This window comes from Danio rerio, chromosome 18 (genome assembly GCF_052040795.2).
Source record: "Danio rerio strain M-AB ecotype USA chromosome 18, GRCz13ab, whole genome shotgun sequence".
Classification (NCBI taxonomy): Eukaryota; Metazoa; Chordata; class Actinopteri; order Cypriniformes; family Danionidae; genus Danio; species Danio rerio.
The window spans coordinates 3,751,797-3,775,000 of NC_141038.1; the positions used below are offsets into that span (position 1 = coordinate 3,751,797).

Genomic DNA, 23,204 nt, shown 5'->3' on the forward strand with positions numbered 1-23,204 from the left:
TTATAGATCTTGAACAAGCTTGAATTACTTACTAAAGGCATGTTATGTCTCAGTTAATAGTTTATATATGTTATTGGGACGTTATTCTAAAGTTGCAACTATCCTTCATTTATTAACTGTTAGTAAATGAGGAATAGTTGCAACTTTAGAATAACATCCCAATAACATACTTAAGCTAATAACTAACTTAACTAATGTATTAACTCACACTCGACAGATGAGTTGTTTATAGTTTAACCATCTACTAATACCAGTGAAATGTTGCAGAACTTTTCTAACAGAAGAGATTTTTATTTATTTTGTTTTCATGTTTAGTACAAAAAGTGCCCAAACCTCATTGGTTTGTATTCTGTTGTATACTGCAGCTCTGCCATGTGATAGCTCAGTATGTGTGTTTCTGTACATTAAACACAATGTTCAACATTTCATCTGTGGAGTTTCTTTGGTAAAATACAGCACACAGAAAAGCCTATGAGTGAAACAAGGTTAAGGTACAAAACTTTTATATTTTATTATCACATCAAATTTCTGTAGCTTGAACTTGTTCAATCCATTTGCTGTTCTACAAAGTTTCACTGGTATTAGTAGATGGTTAACAAACTATTAGTTGAGTGTTAGTTATTAGCTTATGTATGTTATTGGGAAGTTATTCTAAAGAATATTCTAACAGTTAGTAAATGAAGAATAGTTGCAACTTTAGAATAACGTCCCAATAACATACACAAACTATTACCTGATACTTAACAAGCCTTTAGTAAGTAATTTACTAACAGCTTGTTCATGATCTATAACTAATTTATTAGGTAGTTATAAATTATATATAAGGCCATCTTTAAGGCACAGTTATAAATAATTAACAAACTATTAACTTTTATTTAACAAGTCATTTATAACTCATTAACTAACAGTTTATTAATGCACTATTAACTTGTTAGAACGAATAGCTATTCTAAAGTCTTACCGCCAAATCTTTTCATAACAGCTTCAAAATTATTTAATGACATCTTAATGACAAATTAAGCTTGTGCCTCTGTAGTTTAGGGTCAAGAAAAAATTAATGACATTGTTATAATATTCACGATAATTATAATGACTGCATGACAATAATGTTTATGACAGGTGTTGTTGTTTAGGTCATGTCATGACAACTTGACATAAATCTGTCATAACCATGATTGTCATGATTATAATTGTGTCATGAATATTTTTCTGCTCACTTTTTTTCAGTGGAACAAACTGTATTTGTAATTAAAATATCTAATTAAAAGTGTCATTACTCGGTGAAATCATTTTATAACAGTGTCAATAACATTTAATGACATTTTATTGGCAAACTCAGCTTGTATCACTGTAGCTGATATCCAAAAATAATAACGACACAACACTTTTATAATATTCATGACATATTTAGAATAGCTTACTGACAGTCATGTTTATGACAGATATATGACAGGTGTTGTCATCGTGTTAACGTCAAGCTATTATGATTGTGATGTATTTATGTCAAGCTGTCATAACACATAAGGTCATCTTTGCATTTAAAATGTCATAACTGAGCGAATGACACTTAATAACAGTTGTTATAAGCATGCATAAATTCACATTCACCTTTATGATTATAAAGGTTTAATGAAAGTCTTAGGAACACCCCTTCAAGTAAAGTGACTGGAGGAAAACCCAGTGGTTAGAGACTTAAACCGTTCAGCAGGTCAGATCTCAGTCCTGACTGCTAATTATTAGTGTAATTCAGTCATGCTTTTATGCCATTTACACACTCATGGCTGAATCCCATGCAAACCCGCCACATTTCAACCTAAATAATACAAATCAGGCTCTCAACTAAGCCTTTATTTGTCCTTAATATTGTGCTATTTTATTTATTTACTATCTTAGCATTGATGTATTATTTTCATAATCCCAAAATAACATTACAGTGTTATTTCCTGATGTTTTAAGGATTTTCACTATAAAATATGCCAATTTATAAATTATTAAACATAAATGCATTACAATTGAACTAATAAATCATTATATAATTTGAATTATGGTAATATATTATGGTAGGATATTATGCTAATTAAGTTTTTTCTTATTCAGTTCACATTGTTCAATAACTACTCGGGTCACTCTAATAATGAGAACATTTGACAATTCGATAATTTAATATTCAAATCCATATAAATAAGCATACACATTCACTTTAATAAATCATATTAAGTGCATTCAATTTAAATAATAATGCATTAGTTTTTGCTTTGTGGTATTGTAACATAATTGTCATAATTTCCATTACTGTGATGCATCTCTTTACATCTATTTCTATTTATTATAATCAAGTCGATCTCTAAAGAAATTCACATTACCATAATACAACTGAACATTAATTGATTAATTCCCATTATTCAGTATTTGCTGTCTTTATTGTTAAACAGTAAAAAAACAGCAGTACAATGATTTATTATGTAAATCCACATAAATAAAATGTAAACATTTAATTTAATTAAATGTGCAATAAAATGTAAATGCATTTAAATAGTCCATCGTTATATTTTTTGCATTCCGGTAATGAGGGCTGGTCTTATAAATAAATTTCACAAAACTAAAAAAGGTCCTCAAAAATATTTGAGTCTTTTATTTCTCCCCCCAAGTATAATATCTTGTTTAATTTAGGGTGAAATGCGAACAGATTTTGTGAGATTCAACCAGTAGTCATCGTTACTCTCAGATACGTGAGCCTGGGTAATTTGGCCAGCTCTCATTTCCACATCACTTAGGAGTCAATAATAATAATAATAATGATAATAATAATTATACATGATAATAAATGAACACCACCCATAATAGGTAAAGATACTAAAGTGTAAAACTAACTGTTAAAATGAAAGCGAAATGCTTTGATGAGTCTGTGTTTTCCGGTGCCGTTTGTGGAGCAGGTAGTGTGTGTTTGTTACCATTACTGAACCGTTCACTGAGCGGAAAGGAGTCTTGAGGATGTTTGGGGCTGATGGAACGAGTCCTACAGCACGAGGGCAGTGCCGGCAGTGGTCGGGGTGGAGCTGGGAGAGGGTGTGTGTTTCGGAGGAGCCAAATCAAGGAGAGCACGAACCGTTCCTGCAACCTGAGGCAGACCTCGCTCCTCCAGAATGTGCAGAGGGAGACACAGCTGACTCTATGGCACAAACACACACACAAATACACGCACACAGAGATGTGCATGCATACACAGACATACACACAATGCACACACACACGCATGTACAAACACACAAATGCATGCATGCAGACACAGATGCATGAACGCATACACAAAGCCATGCATGCAAGCGCATACCAATGCATGCACACATGCACACACAAATGGATGCACGCAAGCACATACAAATGAACGTCGCGCACACACACAGAGAAGCATGCGCGCACAAACAAACAGAAGCATGCATGCACACACACACACAGATGCATACAAACACAAATGCACGCACACACATATACACAGAGAAGCATGAGTACGCACAAACAGATGCATGCACGTGCACGTGCGCACACACACACACACACACACACACACACACACACATACACACAGATGCATGCAAACACAAAAAAATGCACGCACACACACACACACACACACCCAGATGCATGCACACCCACAGACGCATATACACAAACACACACACACACACACACACACACGCAGATACATACACGTACACAGATGCATGCACATACAGACGAATACACACACACAGATGCACACACACACGCACACATACATACAGAAAGAGAGAGGGAGAGAGAAAGAAAGATGGGGCAAACAAAATGGGGACAAAAAGGGAATGTCAATGAAGAAACCAAAAATATAACTTAATACAACTTATTAATGGAGGAACTCAAACTTAAGTAGAGAACATAAAGCAGAACCCAAGAATGATTTAACACAAGATGAAAATAAAATCATGGGTTTTGGAATTTGTAAATAAAGATGGAGGAAATGAGGAAAGACAGAAAAATCGTTCAAAAATCGAAACAATCTAGTAACTAACTGCTGACACTACAAGTGCGAGTTAGTAGAGAGAGCTATTGAACGTGCTTTGGGTTAGTGATCTGAACAAAGCCACACACAGATCGAAATAAAGCATGTAAATAATCCTGCAACAACGGACATTTTCAAAATAACTCTCCAGCTCACCAAGGCCATTGATATTCAAATGACATTCAGCAAATATCAGAAGTATTACAATGATCATTAACTGTAATGCATTTTAAAAATAGTAATGACTCTAGAAGCACCCTAGCAACCACCTATAATCCAACATTTTCACATATTACTTTCCACACAAATTTTTTTGGGGTAGTCCACCGCAAAATTAAAATGCTGTCATTCTTATTTGAAATCTTTGACTTTCTTTCTTTTTTCAGAATGCTGAAAACCTGTGACCATTGACTTACATAGTATTGGTTTTTCCTACTATAATAGCCAATGACTAATTCAAGGGCAATGTGAGAGAGATTTTTTTTTGCCTCTCTCTGCCCAAATGTATCTTACTTAGTTTTTCTAAATGGGAAGGGGGGGTCCAATTTCACTACATGACAGTGTAATTGACTACATGAAAGTGACAAATAAAGGCCTTTGATTGATGGTTCCAGATTTTCAGCATTGTTCAAAATATCTTCTTTTGTGTTAAATAAAAGAAAGAAACTCAAAGATTTGAAACCACTTGAGGAAGAGTAAATAGCAGATAAATGAAAATTTTTGGGTAAACAATCTTTTTTTTTAAAGCTTATAAAATGATGTCAGGCTTTCAAAGGCCAACATATATCACTTTGTAAACTTTATCATTGCTGTCAAATCTAATTTAATATTCTTCATATTTTTGGTGGAAACCGTGTTAGGTTTTTTACAGGGTTTAAAAGAACAGCGTTGATTTGAAATAGAATCTTTTGTAAAATTATAATTAATAAAATTTTGTGTTACTGATAAATTGAGTAAACTGAAATTATTATCAGTATTTTAAAAAAAAAATGATGATATAATCAAAAATGTTTCTTCATCACCAAATCAGCATATTAAGATGATTTCTGAAGGATCATGTGATAATAAAGACTATGGGCTCTATTTTAACAATCTAGACGCAAAGTCTAAAGCGCATGGTGCAAAAGCATTAAGGGTGTCTCTGAATCCACTTTTGCTATTTTAAGGACTGGAAAATACGCTCTGCGCACGGTCTAACAGGGTTGTGCTTATTCTCTTAATGAGTTCTGGAGGTGTTTGGAGCATAACCGGCATTAAACCAATTAGAGTATTATCTCTTATTCCCTTAAAGAGTCAGTTGCGTCACACCATGGCAAATTGCTATTTACATGGCGGACTTTGTAAGTGTAAAAACTGAACAATTCACTGGCGAGAAAACAGTTAAACAGAGCATCTGCAGCGCGAGGATAAAGAACGAGCCTCCTCCATTCAGCCTCTTTACTTTCTCTTTACTTTAGTCTTACTCTTTACTTTGGTGGCTAAGAATACAGTGGAAACTCACTCCACTGAAGACATCCATCAGCCCACATATTTAATTTTGTTTGTTAAGCACGAAGATTTGTATTAAAACTATTTCTAAATTCAGTTCTAATTTCCAGCAAAGAAATACATTAACAATAATAATGAAGTGTGGCGTTATATCCAAACACACACCCTGTTCTTATGCCCTATATGGTGATGCAGACGTCTTCAAAACCCAACATGTGGACAAATCTAGACTTCTTTTTATTAAAACAAATATAAATATGCATATATTAAATAACACCACTATTAATAATAACATTATACTAATGCAAAGTGTCATGAATAAACTGAAATTAGCCCCCCGAGGTGAAGGAGGATTGGAGGTGGTGTTTTTTATATTTATGTAGAGAATAGTCATTTTAATCCTTTAATTTTTTTCATTTTTTCATATTTTTTGCATACTGTGTGTATTAAGCAATGTGTAAGCGTTTGGACCTGCACAGGCGCATAACTAACACACTGTGCGCTGGACTTTAGAGCAGCTTTTACTTCGTCAATGGCGTGGTCTATTTCAGTTTCTCAAAAAGCAACACGCCAACAATGCACCTTAACACACCTCCTTAATAGACTGGCACACCCATAAGTCCACAAAGTGGCAAAAATGAATTTGCTATTTAAACAACAAGGCGTAAAACATGAAAATTAGTATTGCGCTGGTCTGAAAATAGCAACAAATCGTGCCATACATGTCTAGTGCCTTATTGAGCCGGGTGTATGATAGAGCCCAATGTAATAAGTAATGATGCTGAAAATTCAACTTGCAATTACATGAATTAAATATTTTATGCAAAGTATAATTAAAAAAAAATACTTTTTAACTGTAATAATATTTTTGATTTGGTGAGTAGTAGAGGATCCAAAATGTGATCATTTTCACCTGTCAGGTTTTTTTTTTTCAATACACCAGTCACAGGTTTCAACAGAACTAATCACACATCTACAGCACACTTAAGTTTCAGACTTTATTGTAGAAAAGCAGAGGACAGCAGTCAGACTGTAGGAAAATCAGGCAATATGGCACACAAATCTGACCGACACAAACACTCACACACACTCTATGTGAACCAGTGTTTCAGAAACACATTATACTGTATATTAATGATCAGCAGGCATGTAATAGTTGACCAGAACTGTTGTTTTAGAGAGTAACCTGTGCTTAAGACTGACAGCATGCGTGATAAATGTACAGGGTTAAGAGCGGTCAGCAAGTTTGAAAGTTTCTAGTTATTTTAAAGGGTTAGTCGCACCAAATTACAATTCTGATATTATTTGCACACACCAAACGCCATTTAAATGTGTATGATTTGCATTCTGCACTGAAAAAAAGAAGCCATTTAACTGGCATTAGTCCCTACTGCTGTTTTTTATGATGTTTTGCTATTTTTGACCCTTTAAAGCCTCTTATTTGCTGTATTAATGTGGAAAAGAGCAGCTCGGACACTGTGCAAAATATCTCCTTTTTGCGTTTCCATACACAAAAGCAACTCATACACATTAGAAATGGCATGAAGGCAAGTTAATAATATATTTGGCTGCACTATTGTGTTAATTGTGAAGTGGAAGACATGGACATACAGTATATTTAAGGCACAGAGGGGTAAAAACAGGGGGCGTTTATGGTTTGGCATCCTCAATACGGTCTCATGTCATTTTTTTGAGAACATTAGGGAGAATTAAATAAGCAAAACCATCACAGGAGCCACACAGAGTTGAGTTTACAGACTTTGGGAAAATGTGCAGCAGAACTAACACACAATAAAGGGCTCGATCGCGGAGCAGGCAGCTTGTTCTGTCGTCTTGTTTAAGGCTGAAGAGGCTAATACACCCATTTTTGTGCTTTGATTTTTTGCTATGGAAATGTGCTCTCTATATATATACACACACACACACACACACACACACACACATATATATATATATATATATATATATACATATATATATATATATATATATATATATATATATATATATATATATATACATATATACATATATATATATATATATATATATATATATATATATACATATATACATATATATATATATATATATATATATATATATATATATATATATATATATATATATATATATATATATATATATATATATATATAAACACTCAATCCACAAAGCCCTGCTTAAGGGAGTCACTGACCAATCCTATCATAGCAACGATTGCCGTCAAGTTTGTCTATTTCAATTTGGAGTAAGTTTTCTTTATGAATTTTAAATGGCAAAAATATTTTGATCAAACATGATTGCAAAATCATATATAATCCTTACCAAAGTCATATTTTGAATACATTTGGTTATTGAACTTTCTATGCACTGTAAAAATGTAGTTGTCTGTTTTTTACTCATAGCAAATAACGTATGAATGTATTTTATTTATTCCGAAATCAAACAAAAAGTGCTTCAGGGGTAAATAATGTGCCAATGCTCTTTGGATAATGGACTCATAAAGATAAACAACAAAGTCATAATTTATCCGAGGCACTCGAAAAGATTTTAAAAAAAAATTATTACTTTATTAAAATGTATTAACAATTAATTTGTACTTTCTTTGAGTGCCTTGGGGGTCAGTGCATCTTTTGGTCATTGGATTTTCATTTTAGAAACAGATATTGAAAAAAGAAAAAAACGAGTCGATTTTTGTTTTAAAATTAAAGATGAAAATTGAAATTTAATAAGTTTTTTGATTTTAGCTTTTGAATTTTGAATTTTCTTTTTTTTTTTTCATGGTAAAAACTGAAAAAATTTATTTAAAAAATTATTTGATTTTAATTTTTTTTTTTTCGAATAACAAAAAATAAAATCACCAGAAAACAAAAACAAATAAAGGCTTGTTTTTATATATTCCAAAACTAGATAGGCCAACTCATTTACGGTGATGCAATGCTGACTTGCTCTAGGCTATTATTTTTTCCCACCTAATAATGTTATAAAAGGTATTTTTTTGTTATAACTGGATTTTGTTAAGACATATTATCCTCATTAAGACAACATATTTTTTGTATTATAGGCTATATATTTATTTTTTGTTAGCATGTTGTAAATGAAACAATCTTTATTTTGACATTACATGCAAGCATTACGTTGCTTTACTGAACACTTTTCTGAAAATAAAGTTTTAATATTGTTAAAACCATATTGCTTCTACATCCCGAAGTTTGACCACCAATCATTTCAAGTGAGGGAGGCAGTTGTTCGTTACGCACATTTCAATAAGTCATAATATTTTAAAATAAAAGTTGACAGCTAATTTTATCTGAAAGGAGGCATGCTGAACAAACATCATTATAACCATATAATGTCTTTTAAAAACTGATTATTACTAAGCTTGCAGATGAGTTGTGCGTGCGTTATCACCCCGCTACAGTGGGTCTATCTATAATTTCATATAGCCATGTGCAAATATAGCAGATTTTTAATACATAAATTGAAATTATTTTAATAATAACCTGCCCTACTGCTATTACATTAAAATCCTGTTATAACAAGAAAACACCTTTTATAACATTATTAAGTGGAAAAACAACAATAGCCTATAGTAGGCTAGCAAATGAGCATTGCATCACCCTATATGAGATGGCCTATCTGGTTTCAGAATATATATAAAAACAAGCCTTTATTCATTTTTGTTTTCTGTTGATTTTATTTTTTGTTATTTGAAATAAAAAATGAAAATTTAATTATTTTAGAGTTTTGCTTTTCTGTTTTTTACCATGAAAAAGAAAAACGAGTTTTTTTTGTTTTTTTTTTGCTTTAAATTTTAAAAACAAAAATTAAAAGAACACATTGAATTTCAATTTTCGTTTTTTTATTTTCGTTCTTCAATATCTGTTTCTAAAATGAAAATCCAATGACCAAAAGAAACACTGACCCTTGGACATATGATTTTGTATTTTAATTATAATTTTACTGGCTTTTGATTACATAAAAGCTTTTAAACTTTTTTTGTCTTCGTGTTATTCTTGTTGTCCGTTTTTTATTCAACTTGGGTTGTATTTAATTCACAATTTCATAAATAAAGTGTAATTGTCATCAATTTTATGCTGAATCAAATTTCATTTTTAACTTTCATTGCATTAAACTGAGCTCAGACATCAAGTTAATCGAATATTAGCCATGAAAACGTGTTTTTATTTCACTTATTGCTCATTATTTTTCAACTTTTCTACTAGATTTAACTTATGGTTTTAAGAAAATGTAAGTAATGTAATTTTTAATGCAAGATTAAATGACTTGTAAAATGAATATTATTAATATGAATATGAACTGAACTACTTTTTACAGCGTACCCATAAAAAACATAACATATAAATGATTTGTGATGCTGAAAGTTAGGGAAAAAATTCTTCTATTGCATGTCATATTACTTAAATGTATGATATATGAAAACAAAAAGCCATACAGGTATATTTTGGACTTTGATCATTTAAATAACAAGATTATTCAAATAGGTTTCTCAACACAGATGCTTTTAACTCTTAATATTGTGTTAAGATACTATCCAAGGAGAAGTGTTTTTAACATTGATTAAATGCTTCTTAAAGCAGACAATTGGCATATAAGAAAGATTTCAGAAGGATCATGTGATCATAAGACTGGAGTAATAATGCTGAAAATTCTGCTTTGAGCCACAGGAATAAATTAGAATTTAAAACAGTGCTTAACATAAACGAGTACAACCCATTTAGAAAATGAACATTTTTATCCATTTCTCATTGAAGTTAACTCATATTTTGGTGCATTTGAACAAAACAGATCTATTAAACAGATATATTTATTAAAATAATTAAGAAATTTAGAAATAGAAATATAATACAATTAAATTCATGCAAAATATTAAGGAAAAAAATTACAAACTACAAAATTTAAACTACTTTTTATTTAATATTTGTCCCTAACATATACATTTCAGTGTACTCATTTTGGACTATTATCATACAATATTTTGTTAGATTAGCTCCAGAATTGACCTCAGTACTGACTAATCTAATGTACATATCCACAGATATAACACTGTAAAGCTTCTCATAGAAATGATTAATCTAAAAGAGAGATTTGTGAGGGATGTACTCATACATGTTGAGCACTGTAAACGGAAAACTAATAAAATGTAGTATAATATATCCCAATTTTACAGCTCTTTCTGTGTTTTTGATCAAATAAATATTGATCATATGAATAACATCATCTAACTGACTGTAGTTCAATATCTTTAAATAGAAATTACTCACACATTTTGCAAAAGTCCCTGTAATCAAATCAATCATTCCCACTCTGAGCACACAACGTGTACAAATGTTAATTTATCAAGCTCTTCTTCCAGAGCAACACTTCTTCCAAAAAAACAGGGCTAATCAAAGTATCAATAGACCCTTTTCACAAGACTGTTACAATGTGTTGAATATTAAATAATTAATTAATGCTTATGCTTGGTGTTTCTAATGCAGTCTCTATGGGGGCAGGACTGTAAATTTGACGTTATTCTCTCTTCTGGCTGACGTTATCAGTCTTACACTATTTGTTTTTTCTTTTTCTGTAAGTCTTGATAACAAGATTGTGGATTTGTTTTTAAATTATTTCAGCAAATAGGCATTTAAAAACAATGTTTGTTGTACTCTCCCATTCACTGCACTCTAAGTTTACCCAACAATGCCGACGTCCGCTTCTGAGAAACCTGGAAATGTGAAAAGGGTCCATTGGGTGCACTTGGAGACACTAAAATGTGCATAAACACTATCTATCCTGTTAACATTACAAACTGGAACGGTCTGAAGTGTGGTTTAAACGCTTGGCACCAGGTGGCAGTAGATAGCACATAGCAGCGACATGATTGACAAGTAAAAAAGGGCAAATCCAGCCAGCTGGGAAGAAGGGGCGTGGCGAAGGGGAGGCGGAGCCAGAGAGAGCAAGGCTTCGACCAGCCTGAACACACAAACCAGTTCCCCTTCCAACACATCGCCCGCTGAACACAAACTATCCTGAACACAGACCCGAGAGCAGCAGGAGGAAGAAGATGGTCAAATAAAACACAACGAGGGTGTTGATGGGGTGTGATGTGGTTTAAATTAGAGGGGAATGAGGAGAGAGAGAGAGAGAGTTAGCGGTGTTAACTGCAAGAGATGTTAAAAAGCCTAGTTTTGAAGCAAACATGAAGGAGTTTTATTAATTTTGTTATAAAACTAAAGATCGTAAACTAACCTGAGGAACTCCAATTCTGCGGCACGCCTCGAGGAAGTTCTCCACATTCCGTCGACACTTGGCCATTGTCAGTTTCGGCTGGAAAGGAAAGGAAAAAACAAGTGATGCATTGCCATAAACATCCGGCTAAAAAATAACAATTTAATAATGTAAAAAAAAAAAATCCTGTATAAGTCTGAAATTTAATTCATAATACTCTTTAAATGGTCTTAAAAAGTCTTAAATTTGATTGTGAAAGCTGCAGAAACCCTGTATAAAAGTGTCTGGTGCATATGGAGAGGAAAAAGTATGTTTCCAACAGGTGGTTTGTCAAGCCCACTAACCTGTGTGAAACACACTCAGAATTGCATGATGTTATGAGCAAAATGAATCCAAAAGGTCACTCACCACTGCCGGTGAGGGTACATGGATGCTCGGTATGGATCGAGGACGCACATGATTGGCCAGATGGCACAACACGACCCCGTCAGTCAAAGCTGCTCCGAGATCACTGGGTAAGGACACCTTGAGTCGACACTCGATATTCTGCAGGAGAGCCACTAAATGAGACTTACAGCAGGAAATAAACTGTAAATGACTAAAAACAGAAATGGCAGGTAACTAAGGCAATTTGATTAGCACACCCTTCTCAGCTGCTCTATCAGTAACGCCTCCTCTCCAGTAGGGGCTGGACTCTGTGTGGGTGTGGCTTCTACTGGCTCCGCCTTTTGTGTGCCTGATTCTCCTGCAAGAGTCAAGCATATCATTAGGAAGAGGTCATTAGTCTAAATGGCTCACTATGCCAAGGGTGCTTAATCCTGTTCCTGTAGATCTACTGTCCTGCTGAGTTCAGCTGCAAACTTGCTCGATGTTTATCCGTTTAATAGTGACCTAAGAAATATTTAATCGGTTTATACAGTTATTAGTACTTCAATATTGGGACAGATCCATACAACGCTGCTAGATGGAACCACTAACTCGGTTTTAGTGCTCTTGTGTCAACAGAATATTTAATTCCCTGTATCCACAGAATATGAACTTCCCATAATCAGTGGCTTCCTCTTATGCCTAGTTCACACTAGAGGATTTTAAGCCTGATTTAAGCCTGATTTGGAAGTTAACGAGCTCGCCGACAGATCGGGCTGTGATCGGGAAGAAATCTGCAGGTGCTCGGCGCTCGCCGCTCTTTATGTGTGAACTACTGAACAACGCATCAACGAGGCTCGCTGACGCGTCGCCGACACCTCGCAGACGGAAATCCAACATTCAGCATGCTAAATATTCCAGAGCAGTCGGCCGACTCAACCCCACGTGTGGTCAGATGTAGTGACGAGCTGCAGCCAATGAGAGAGCATATCAGCATGAGCTGAATGCCTGTGTGTTCAGGAGCTCAGCAGAAACATCTGTGATTGGTCAGAATGGGCATCGGTGCACTCGCTTCATTCTGCGTTAGCACAGACATGAGAGTAGGCTATATTAACAGTGGAACTAGAATTCTGTAACTATTAGAATTACCATACTGCTCATTCTGACCGTTCTCATATAAAACACCATATTGTCACAACATATTTACATTTAAAGCTATTATTGAGATATTAAAATTAAGCTTTGAATGTCTGGCATCATATTTAATGACACCATTACCCTAAAAATATAATCTTTTTTTTGGTAATACAGCCTATAAATATGTAGTTAAGATACTAAAACACTTAAAGGTCTTGGCTTTCATTTTCACTTTCAAACAGGAGCTATTTCACAGCACAGAATATGATGTTTTGAAAGATATCTGAAGTAATTTGATGTTTTTGCCATCAGAAAATTTTGTTTATGTTAGCAGGAAGTTGCTAGGCAAGAAAATGCACACATTTAAAGTCACAGTGAAAAGTATCAGACATGCATGCAGTCATTTTGACCAATATGGTAATTTAAGGCAGAAATGCTCAGTTCTTTACTGTTTTGTAAAAAAAAAAAAAAAACAATGTCAGAAAGAAATACACTAATAGTTAGAAAACGGCAGGGTGTTATAAATATGTTAGTTTTATTTCAAAGAGTTCTAAAATTACAAAAATTAAAAACTCTGCGTATCTATCCACTGGAACCTGCAGATGAGTGATTAATCCACTGATAAACCAGCTGATTTGACGATGTTTTTAAATGCTTTCTCCAAAGCTTGAAACGCTGTCAGTGATGTCATCAGCACACAAGCAGCCAATAGTGTTCAGCTTTTTCTGACGACTCCTCCCTCAAATTTTCATTGGCTGTGGTTTGGTAGCTTGAATGAGCTGATGGGGAATGAGTTGTTGTCAGATCATGTAGTGTGTGACCCCCCTCTTGTGGATCATTCACAGAGTGTTGCGTAGTGTGAACACCTCAGAGATTAAAAGACACAAAGTCAAGTCATGTAGTGTGAACGGCACAGCGATCTGCTGATGTTTAAAATCCTGTAATGTGAACTAGGCTTTACGTGCTTTAAAGGACTACATAATATCACTATACAAAATAGCCTAGGTAGGTCTACAATTACATACCCTGAATGACGTCCGGAATCGAGCAGTTACTGCACCTTTTTGTGCATAATGATGAACAAAGAAGGAACAAACCACCAGGTCATCTGTTTTGGTGACGATGAAACTCATCGAGACCCCTCCCCACCCTCAAAAAAAACAAATCGGATTTGCACAAGGAGTCAACCCATTGAGCTCGGAAATATGGAAGCTCGGAAAAGAAACACATCCCTGAGTGACACGCAGACAAATATTTTGCAGTACAGACACACAACCTTTGATGCTCATAAATTATCAAGTCATCGCGCTGCACGTATTTGGAGGTTTGCTGAAGGTGCAGCTGTCGTGCAGAGAGGGGTTTGTATGACAGTTCATGTTCATTGAAAAGTAAGAATGATTAATAAATCCATATGAAACAGTCCCTTTAAAATGACGCCCCTAAGTGCACCATCCAGATATTTAAAGTGCACTTTTACCATTTAGGATTATTAGTGTAAACACTCTACTTATGCCGTACTCACACTATGTACAGTTGCCTTGAAGCGGGCCAAAGCACGCTTGTCCCCCCTCCCATCTCCCCTGACGGCCTGCACTCACATTACATTCGGGCCTGGGCAAGCTTACGTCATTGATGCTGCGCTGTTCAGTTTAACAGAAGAGAAGCGCTCTCTCTAAGCACAGTGAAGATTTCTTTAGTTATATCGTTTAAGTCGTTTGATATGTAGTGACACGCAGTTGAATATTTTACTGAACAGATCCACCACTTTTGGTGCTCAAAACAACCATAAAGCCCTCGTGCTGCAGGAATTAGGAGGTTGCTGAAGGTGCTGAAGGAGGTTGCTGTCAGCTGGCAGTGAGGGGTTTGTGTATTTAATAATCTACGACAGTTCTCTATTCTTAATACTACAGTATGCTGCAGCATCTCTGGAGAGCAAAAGCACAAAAGGAGTCCGACGGAGCGAGAGCAGATCATTCGCACGTGAGCAGCCAGTGTTTTGAGAGCTCGCAAGCAGTTTTGTCCATGAACAAAGGAAACCGGCGCGTGAGCAGAGATTCGCTCTCTCGTATTACAGCGCTCCCGACTTTTAAAACTGCGCTTGCGACATTTATCAGTGAAATAACGGCACACTCTGCCAGCCGAAATCATGTCGTGCGCACTCAAAGCGAACTTCCGCAAACACAGCGATGATGTCACATTCGCCGCATGCACTGAGTTTAATATGAGAAAGCTGATTGGCTATTGCAAGTTGACCTTTTTGTAGTTGTAATACCTCAAATTACAATTGGACTAGTGAAATAAAGAACTACAACACTCCAAAAACCTAGCAACAACAACAAAAAGAATTTAAATGAGCATTAGATGTTGCGTTACATGGACATCGCAAAAATAAGACCTGTGCAAAAATATTTAAGACCTAGAACAGCGAATTTAAGAGTCTTTAAAGCCATAAATTTCGATTTTTAATTTAAGACTTTTTAACACTTTTTAAGACCCCGTAGGGACCCTGTAAAGTGTTACCAATTAATCCATATCAAACAGTCCCCTAAAAGTTACGTCTCGCTTTCAGTTTAGGGCTCAGGCGCGTTTTGCACTCACAATACAAGGGTACTGCGCCAAAGCCCAAGTGAACCGCGCTCAGCACTCGATTCAGCGCACTCACACTTCTCAAACGATCCGGGAAATGGGCCTGGGCACGGTTCGGATAGCATAGTGTGAGCACGCCCTTACACTATTTTAACTTTAAAATGGCACAGAATTGATCGTGAACCACAAAACCAGTAATAAGTAGGCCCACATGGAATCTGTGCGAGCAGATTTCTGCAGATTTTTATCCCATCATAAATTCTGTTTATTTACTTGAGTAAATGTGTGTAAATCTGAATTTATTTCGTTTTTAACTAATTACAGTAATATTATTGACTAATATGAAAATGCTCATTTGATTTCTTTACAATGCAGTTTGTACAGTAATATTTTCTGTCTTTTAGTAGATATATTATATGAGAGACTTGCTTTGTTTACCAAATAAAGTGGATCTAATTAGATTTGCAATTTAAACATTAAATAAAAGTTAAAAAGTTACTTTTTATTTCACTAATTAAGGTTTTAGTTACTATACTCCCAAAATAATTCCGCAGATTTTTACCAAAATTCTCTGCAGAAACAGCAAAAAGCGTCAGCAGATTCCATCTGTCCCTGGTCTTAAGTGTCAAATTTTCAGGGAGAAATATTTGTAAGAGATATAACCATTAAAGAATCTGTAATCTAAAGGGTTAAGAAATACAGAGAAATTCACCTTTAAAGTTTTCCAAATAAAGTGCTTAGCAATGCGTTTTATATAATATATAATCAATATTGTTACATTTACAGTAGGAAATTGGTAAATATTTGCATGGAGGATGTTTAATTCCAAAAATACACCCATGCTACATGAGACTATCATCCATAGTTACATATTGTTTTACATGAGCTAGAACTAATTACCAGTTTTAATTTGTAATTTTGCAGATATTTTTAATGATCAAACTACAACATTACACGCCAAATGACTTTTACGGTGCAATAAATAAATAAATAACAGTAATAGTTAATATAAATGCATAAATTTTAATCAACAAATGACCCAGAAAGCAGCAATCAGCTGCGTCAGGTAAACAAACCTTTTTTCTTCTCCTCTCGCTGACTCAGTCGAAACAGGTAACTCTCAGGCCTCTGATTGGGGCCGCGGGAGGGGGATAGTGCTGCAGGGCTGGGGTAACTGGGTGACTGGAGGGCTGTAGGACCAGAAAAACAACATCATTGGGATGAGGGGTGTAAAATAAAAATGCAAACTTGTATGAAAACAAAAACATTTATACATACCAGTGGGCGAGGCATAATCTTCACCTTGCTAATGATTGCAGAAGAAAAAATAAGAAGATAAGATCAGTGGAAATATGATATATTTAAACACTTCATCTGTGGCATGCACTGAAAGTGAACTCTATGCATGCATCTGACAAACAAATGTCCATCATGGATATTTCTTCCAGCTTTTGTGAGATTCGCCATAAACAAACATGCACATGCATTGGCTTAAATCTTACACCATGTCCTAAACAGGCAAGATGTGACAGATTTCCAGAATTATTTACTCAATTAAGTTAAATACAGCTTAAAGAGAAGCTCAAATGGTACTTGAACGTGTCGTAGTATTGTGTTGGAGTATCCTACTACAGGTTCAAATGCACCTAATGTCAGAAAACATTGTAATGTTGTCAGAATATGCATTTAACTTTAGATTCAATATGCAACGACTTTGATAAGGTTCATTTGAATCAATCTTCTATAAGCCAACTGCTCTGATTGGCCACATAGTCAAATTCGATTTAATTGGTCTTTCCGCATCTATTCAGTGTCAGAAATGCAACGCCCATTTTAGAGTGCTCATATGTTGCTGTAGGCGGGATTATTCAAATGTGGTACATTGATAGTGTCGACAGATCGGTGGCAGGCAAAATATTCGAAAATAAACTGTTTTGAGAACCAAGATCTATTGATCATGCACTTTTTTTGTCTTAAACAACTAATGCAGGCTGTTGTTTACATTGAAGCACAGCTATGTTACAAACTGCAAATCAGATGTATATTCCTTTTAAGACCCATAACCTGCTCTTTAATCAAGTGATGTCTATTAATCTACATTATAGACTCTTCCTCAGATTTTGGATAAATGTGAACCTGCAGCACAAAACACAGTTGTAAGTGTAAATATTTGGAAACTGATATACAGCTGAAGTCATAATTATTAGCCCCCCTGAATTATTTGCGCCCCTGTTTATTTTTTTTCCCTAATTTCTGTTTAATGGAGGGAAGATTGTTTCAGCACATTTCTAAGCATAATGGTTTTAAAAACATATTTCTAATAACTGATTTATTTTATCTTCGCCATGATGATAGTAAATAATATTATACTTGATATTTTTCAAGACACTTCTATGCACCTTTAAGTGACATTTAAAGGTTTAACTGGGTTAATTAGGTGAACAAGGCAGGTTAGGGTAATTAGGCAAGTTATTGTAAAGCGATGGTTTGTTCTGTAGATTATTGAAAAAAAATAGCTTAAAGGGGCTAATAATTTTGTCCCAAAAATGGTGTTTAAAAAATTTACAACTGTTTTTATTCGAGCCAAAGTAAATCAAATAAGACTTTCTTCAGAAGAAAAAATATTATCAGACATACTGTGAAAATTTCCTTGCTCTGTTAAAAATCATTTGGGAAATATTTAAAAAGAAAGAAAAAAATCAAAAGGGGGCTAATAAATCTGACTTCAGCTGTATATGCATAATTGGAAAGATGGATAAGTAAGATTTCTTTTGATGTATAGTTGTTTTGATTGGACAATATTTGGCCGAGAAAACTAATCTGAGTGTTCAAACAATTTAAATATTGAGAAAATCACCTTTAACGTTTTCCAAATTAGGTTGTTAGCAACGCATATTACAAATCCAAAATCCTATTTTGACATATTTACGGTATTAAATGTACTAAATATTTTCATTGGAAGAACATGTTCACTTAATATTTCAATAATTTTGACCTACAGTATACAATGTGTTTTGGCTATTGCCAAAAATACACTCATACTACAAAAGCATAATTATGACAAAAACATAAATGTATGACGCTTGTCGCAGACTAACAATTGATCAAATTATGCTTTACTCTGGGTATCTGCAGGTTTCTAAGAGTTATATTAAAGACTTTAAGATCTTTTAACACCAAACAAAATTAAATTTAAGACCAGTTGTATAGTATAATATTATTGTACTGAATTTGCCAAAAAAAAACACAACACAACCAATTAATTGCGTCCTTAACACTTTATTATATATGTAATGAAAGAGTAAAACAACCTGTATTTAAACTGAATAATAATAATAATTATAATAATTATAATAACAATAATAATAATTACGATGCAGCAGAATCACAGTTTTTTAAGTATATTTCAAAATGAAAATCTTCTTTACGAGGTCGGTTTGATTGCATTTATAAGACATTTTAAGACTAATTAAGGCCTTATTTTTATACTATTTAAGGATCCGCAGACTGTAATTTGGTGCAGGGTCACAAATTATATTTAATGTTTTCAAATTAAGACAAAAAAAAGTACAATGTTTGCCACAGTTTAAAAATTCATCAAAATAATGTTTTCCTTTAATCTGCCTGTTTTTGACATGGTGTTAGACATGAGTGCCACCACCACAGTATCTCAGTGCAGTGACATTTTGAGAGTAAAATCATCAGAATAATATCCTCAATACGCTGCTTTGCGTCTAAAGAAATGAAGCGATGAAGTCAGATGATCTCCAGGCTCCTGCGCATCAGTACCTGTTGTGTACAGAAGGGGGCGATGGACATAGTGGGAGACACACAGCCATCCAGCGGCACAGCAGAGAGAGACTAGCAGCCACAGAGAAACCAGGACGGGTCAAAACAAAACCACAGGAATAAAGAAACCAAAGTAGGAAATAAACAGAGGGTTTGAGAAAACGAAAGGGTTTTGGCGTTTAGATTTTATAGGTTATTCCGGAAAACACTGCAGGACATGAACACCATAAAGAGAAATTATTGGATCAATAATGCATTCATTTATTTTTGAAAAAGCTCAAATGTTTTATTTTAAAAAGACATATAAAAAGTTAATAAATAAATATTACATATATAAAATAATATAATAAAATAAAATAATAATTAATAATCTTTTTTTATTTAATAACAAATTGGGAGCAGTTTATTGACATTTCCGAAGAATTAAGAAAAAATATCTGTTGTATTTGTATTTACAGAAATAAAGTATTAAAAACCTTATGCAATAAATACCTTTTTTAAAGATTTTTTGTGCATATAAAAAATTTAATAAATCATATGAAAAATGAATAAATCATATAAAAATATAATAAATAGAAATGCAAATGTTTAAAATAAAAAAAATCAATAATTTAAATTTTTTTTTTATATTTAAATCATTAATAATTCTTAAAATTATTTTCTAAACAAACAGATGAGAACTTTATTGACATTTCTGAGTAAAAAATAAATCAGGTAAAAAAATAAAATGTTTAAATATGTTTAATTTATTATTTAACAATGCATTAAGTTTTTTTATTATTTGGAAAAAGATAAAATATTTCATTTTAAAAAGGAAAAAAGAAAAAATCCAATGTATACGTTTTACAAAAATAAAGCATTAAACACAATGCATGACGTTTTTTATAATTTGGATCATTTAAATTATTTAGATCATTTAAATTGCAGTTTATTGCCATTATTGAGTAAAAAAAAAATAATAAAGAAAATTAAACAAAAGTGTATTGTCAATCAATATGAATCAATATGTATAAAGTATTAAAAACCTCATGCATTAAATAAGGTCTGATTTATTTTGAAAAGCTAAAATGTTTTATTTTAAAAAGATACAAAAAATAATAATAAATAATAATAAATAAAACTATTTAAATGAAATCATAATGAATAATAAATAATATTTTATTAATATGAATAATATTAACACATTAATAATTCTTTATTTTTTTCTAAAAATTAGCAGTTCGACATTTGTTGGGTAAAAACAATCAAATGTGTTTGTATTTACAGAAATAAAGTATTAAAAACCTTATGCATTAACGTTTTTTATTATTTTGAAAAGCTAAAATATTTTATTTAAAAAAGGCATCATATGAAAAAGTAAAAATAAATAGAAAAAATATTTGAAATGAAATAATAGTCAATAACTAATTATAATATATTTTTTTATATTTAAATAATTAATACTTATTTTTTTTTAAATCTAAAGAAACTGTTAGCAGTTAATTGAATGAGCCAAATTATTAAGAAAAAAAATAAATGTATTTGTATTTACAGAAATAAAGTATATAAAAAAATCATGCATTAAATAAGGGTTTTTGATTTTTTGGAAAAAGCTAAAAAATAAGTATTTTAAAAAGGCATAAAAAAGTTAATAAATACAAAATAATATGATTTTAAATTAAATAAAATTATTAATAAATACATAACTATTTTTTAAAATTCTAAAGAAACTGTAAGCAGCAGAGTAAAAATATAATAAAGAAATAAAACCAAATGTATTTGTATTTACAGAAGTAGAGTAATGGGGGCTAAAATAAACAATATTGCATAAATAAAGAAAAATTATCATAATTATTTCTATTTTTTACCACTATTATTTTTACAATTACAAGTTTAATAAAATCAAGTTTAAAATAAAATAAAATCACATCCATAGGCTTACTTTGCATCTACAGAAATTAAGTGAAGACTCCAAAACTATATAAAATGCAACACCAAAAAGAGATAAGGTTATTTTAAAGCAATTTTGGGTAAGTGTGTCTTTCTCTTTCACCTGTTTGTGAGAGTCTGGCCTCTTCTTTATAGTGTTGGTGTCTGTGTCTATCTCAAATATGAGTAGGGGCTCAAAATCACTCTGAACCAATCAGAAATACAGAAAGACAGACAGAGGGGAAAAATGACAGACAGGGAAGTAAAAAGAAGCCGGGCAGGCATGTTAAAGATGCACGCTGGGAGAAAGCAGACCTAATATTAAAGATGCAATCAGTACCTTTTAATGTGCAGTAAACAGCATATAAAGCAGGTCACATGGGAAAAATTAGGAGACCATTTAAAAATATTCTCTGTATTTTTGTGAATTTCGGACTTGTATTAGGGCTGCACAATATATCGTTTCAGCATCGATATCACAATGTGCTATAGTCACATCACACAATCTGCAATGTAGAGTTGTGATTATTAAACAATTCACAGCATTGTGGCGGCTTTTCAAATCTTAACATCAAGAGTGAATTACTTGTATTTGTTTTTAAGGGCTGTGACTAAGCATTTAGGCACAGTAAATTAGATTAATTGTACAATCCTTTTATTATTTACTCAATGAAAATAATACATTATTATTATATTATACAGTGATTATTTAATTTCTGTTCCTGAATACTGTTAGACTCCACAGAAAAATCCTAAATCATTGTTTACTTCATTTGAATCTTTGCTGTTATTTTAAAACTTTGCTTGTCGTTTTTTAAAATAGTATTTTATGCTTATACGCTCCCCTACAAAATCATCCCAATCAATTTAAAATTATGAATTCTTTACAAATAGAGATATACAAGTCATCTGGTGAAATTGTCTTCATATCACAATATATATACACTCACCAGCCACTTTATTAGGTACACATTACTAGTACCAAGTTAGACCTCCTTTTGCCTTCAGAACTGTCTTAATCATCTGTGGCATAGATTCAAAAATGTACTGGAAATATTCCTCAGAGATTTTGCTCCATATTGGCATGATAGCATCATACAGTTGCTGCAGATTTGTCGGCTGCACATCCATGATGCCAATCTCCCGTTCCACCACATCCCAAAGGTGCTCTATTGGATTGAGCTCTGGTGACTGTGGAGGCCATTTGAGTACAGTGAACTCATTGTCATGTTCAAGAAACCAGTCTAAGATGATTCACGCTTTATGACATGGTGTGTTATCCTGCTGGAAGTAAGCATCAGAAGATAGGTATACTGTGGTCATAAAGGGATGGTAACGGATCAGAAAGAGATGCCTTTCTATCAGCTGGAACCAGTCTGGCCATTCTCCTCTGACCTCTTTCATCAACAAGGCATTTGCGCTCACAGAACTGCCGCTCACTGTATATTTTCTCTTTTTTAAACCATTCTCTGTAAAAACTAGAGATGGTTGTGAGTAAAAATCCCAGTAGATCAGCAGTTTCTGAAATACTCAGAGCAGCCCGTCTGGCACCAACAACCATGCCACGTTCAAAGTCACTTAAATCCCCTTTCTTCCCCATTCTGATGCTCGCTTTGAACTACAGCAGATCGTCTTGACCATGTCTACATGCATAAATGCA

General features: G+C 33.3%; 1 protein-coding gene across 10 annotated transcripts in view; it reads right to left on the reverse strand.

Annotated features, from left to right (window-relative positions):
- Window positions 1-287: 287 nt before the first annotated feature.
- Window positions 288-23,204, reverse strand: part of lrch3 (leucine-rich repeats and calponin homology (CH) domain containing 3) — a 66,448-nt gene continuing 43,531 nt past the window's right edge. For 2 of the 10 annotated variants that reach the window (XM_087292870.1, XM_087292868.1), the window contains 6 exons: window positions 17,126-17,153; window positions 16,924-17,037; window positions 12,403-12,503; window positions 12,167-12,304; window positions 11,780-11,857; window positions 288-3,169 (listed from right to left, as the gene is read on the reverse strand). In XM_087292870.1, the coding sequence (XP_087148996.1) occupies window positions 3,017-3,169; window positions 11,780-11,857; window positions 12,167-12,304; window positions 12,403-12,503; window positions 16,924-17,037; window positions 17,126-17,153 (612 nt within the window). In that variant the 3' untranslated portion in view covers window positions 288-3,016. Of the gene's footprint in view, window positions 3,170-9,912; window positions 11,560-11,779; window positions 11,858-12,166; window positions 12,305-12,402; window positions 12,504-13,425; window positions 16,300-16,740; window positions 17,038-17,125; window positions 17,154-19,636; window positions 19,709-21,668; window positions 21,750-23,204 lie in introns of those variants that run through there. The other 8 variants (XM_087292869.1, XM_087292867.1, XM_087292863.1 and 5 more) reach the window with 7 other exon arrangements.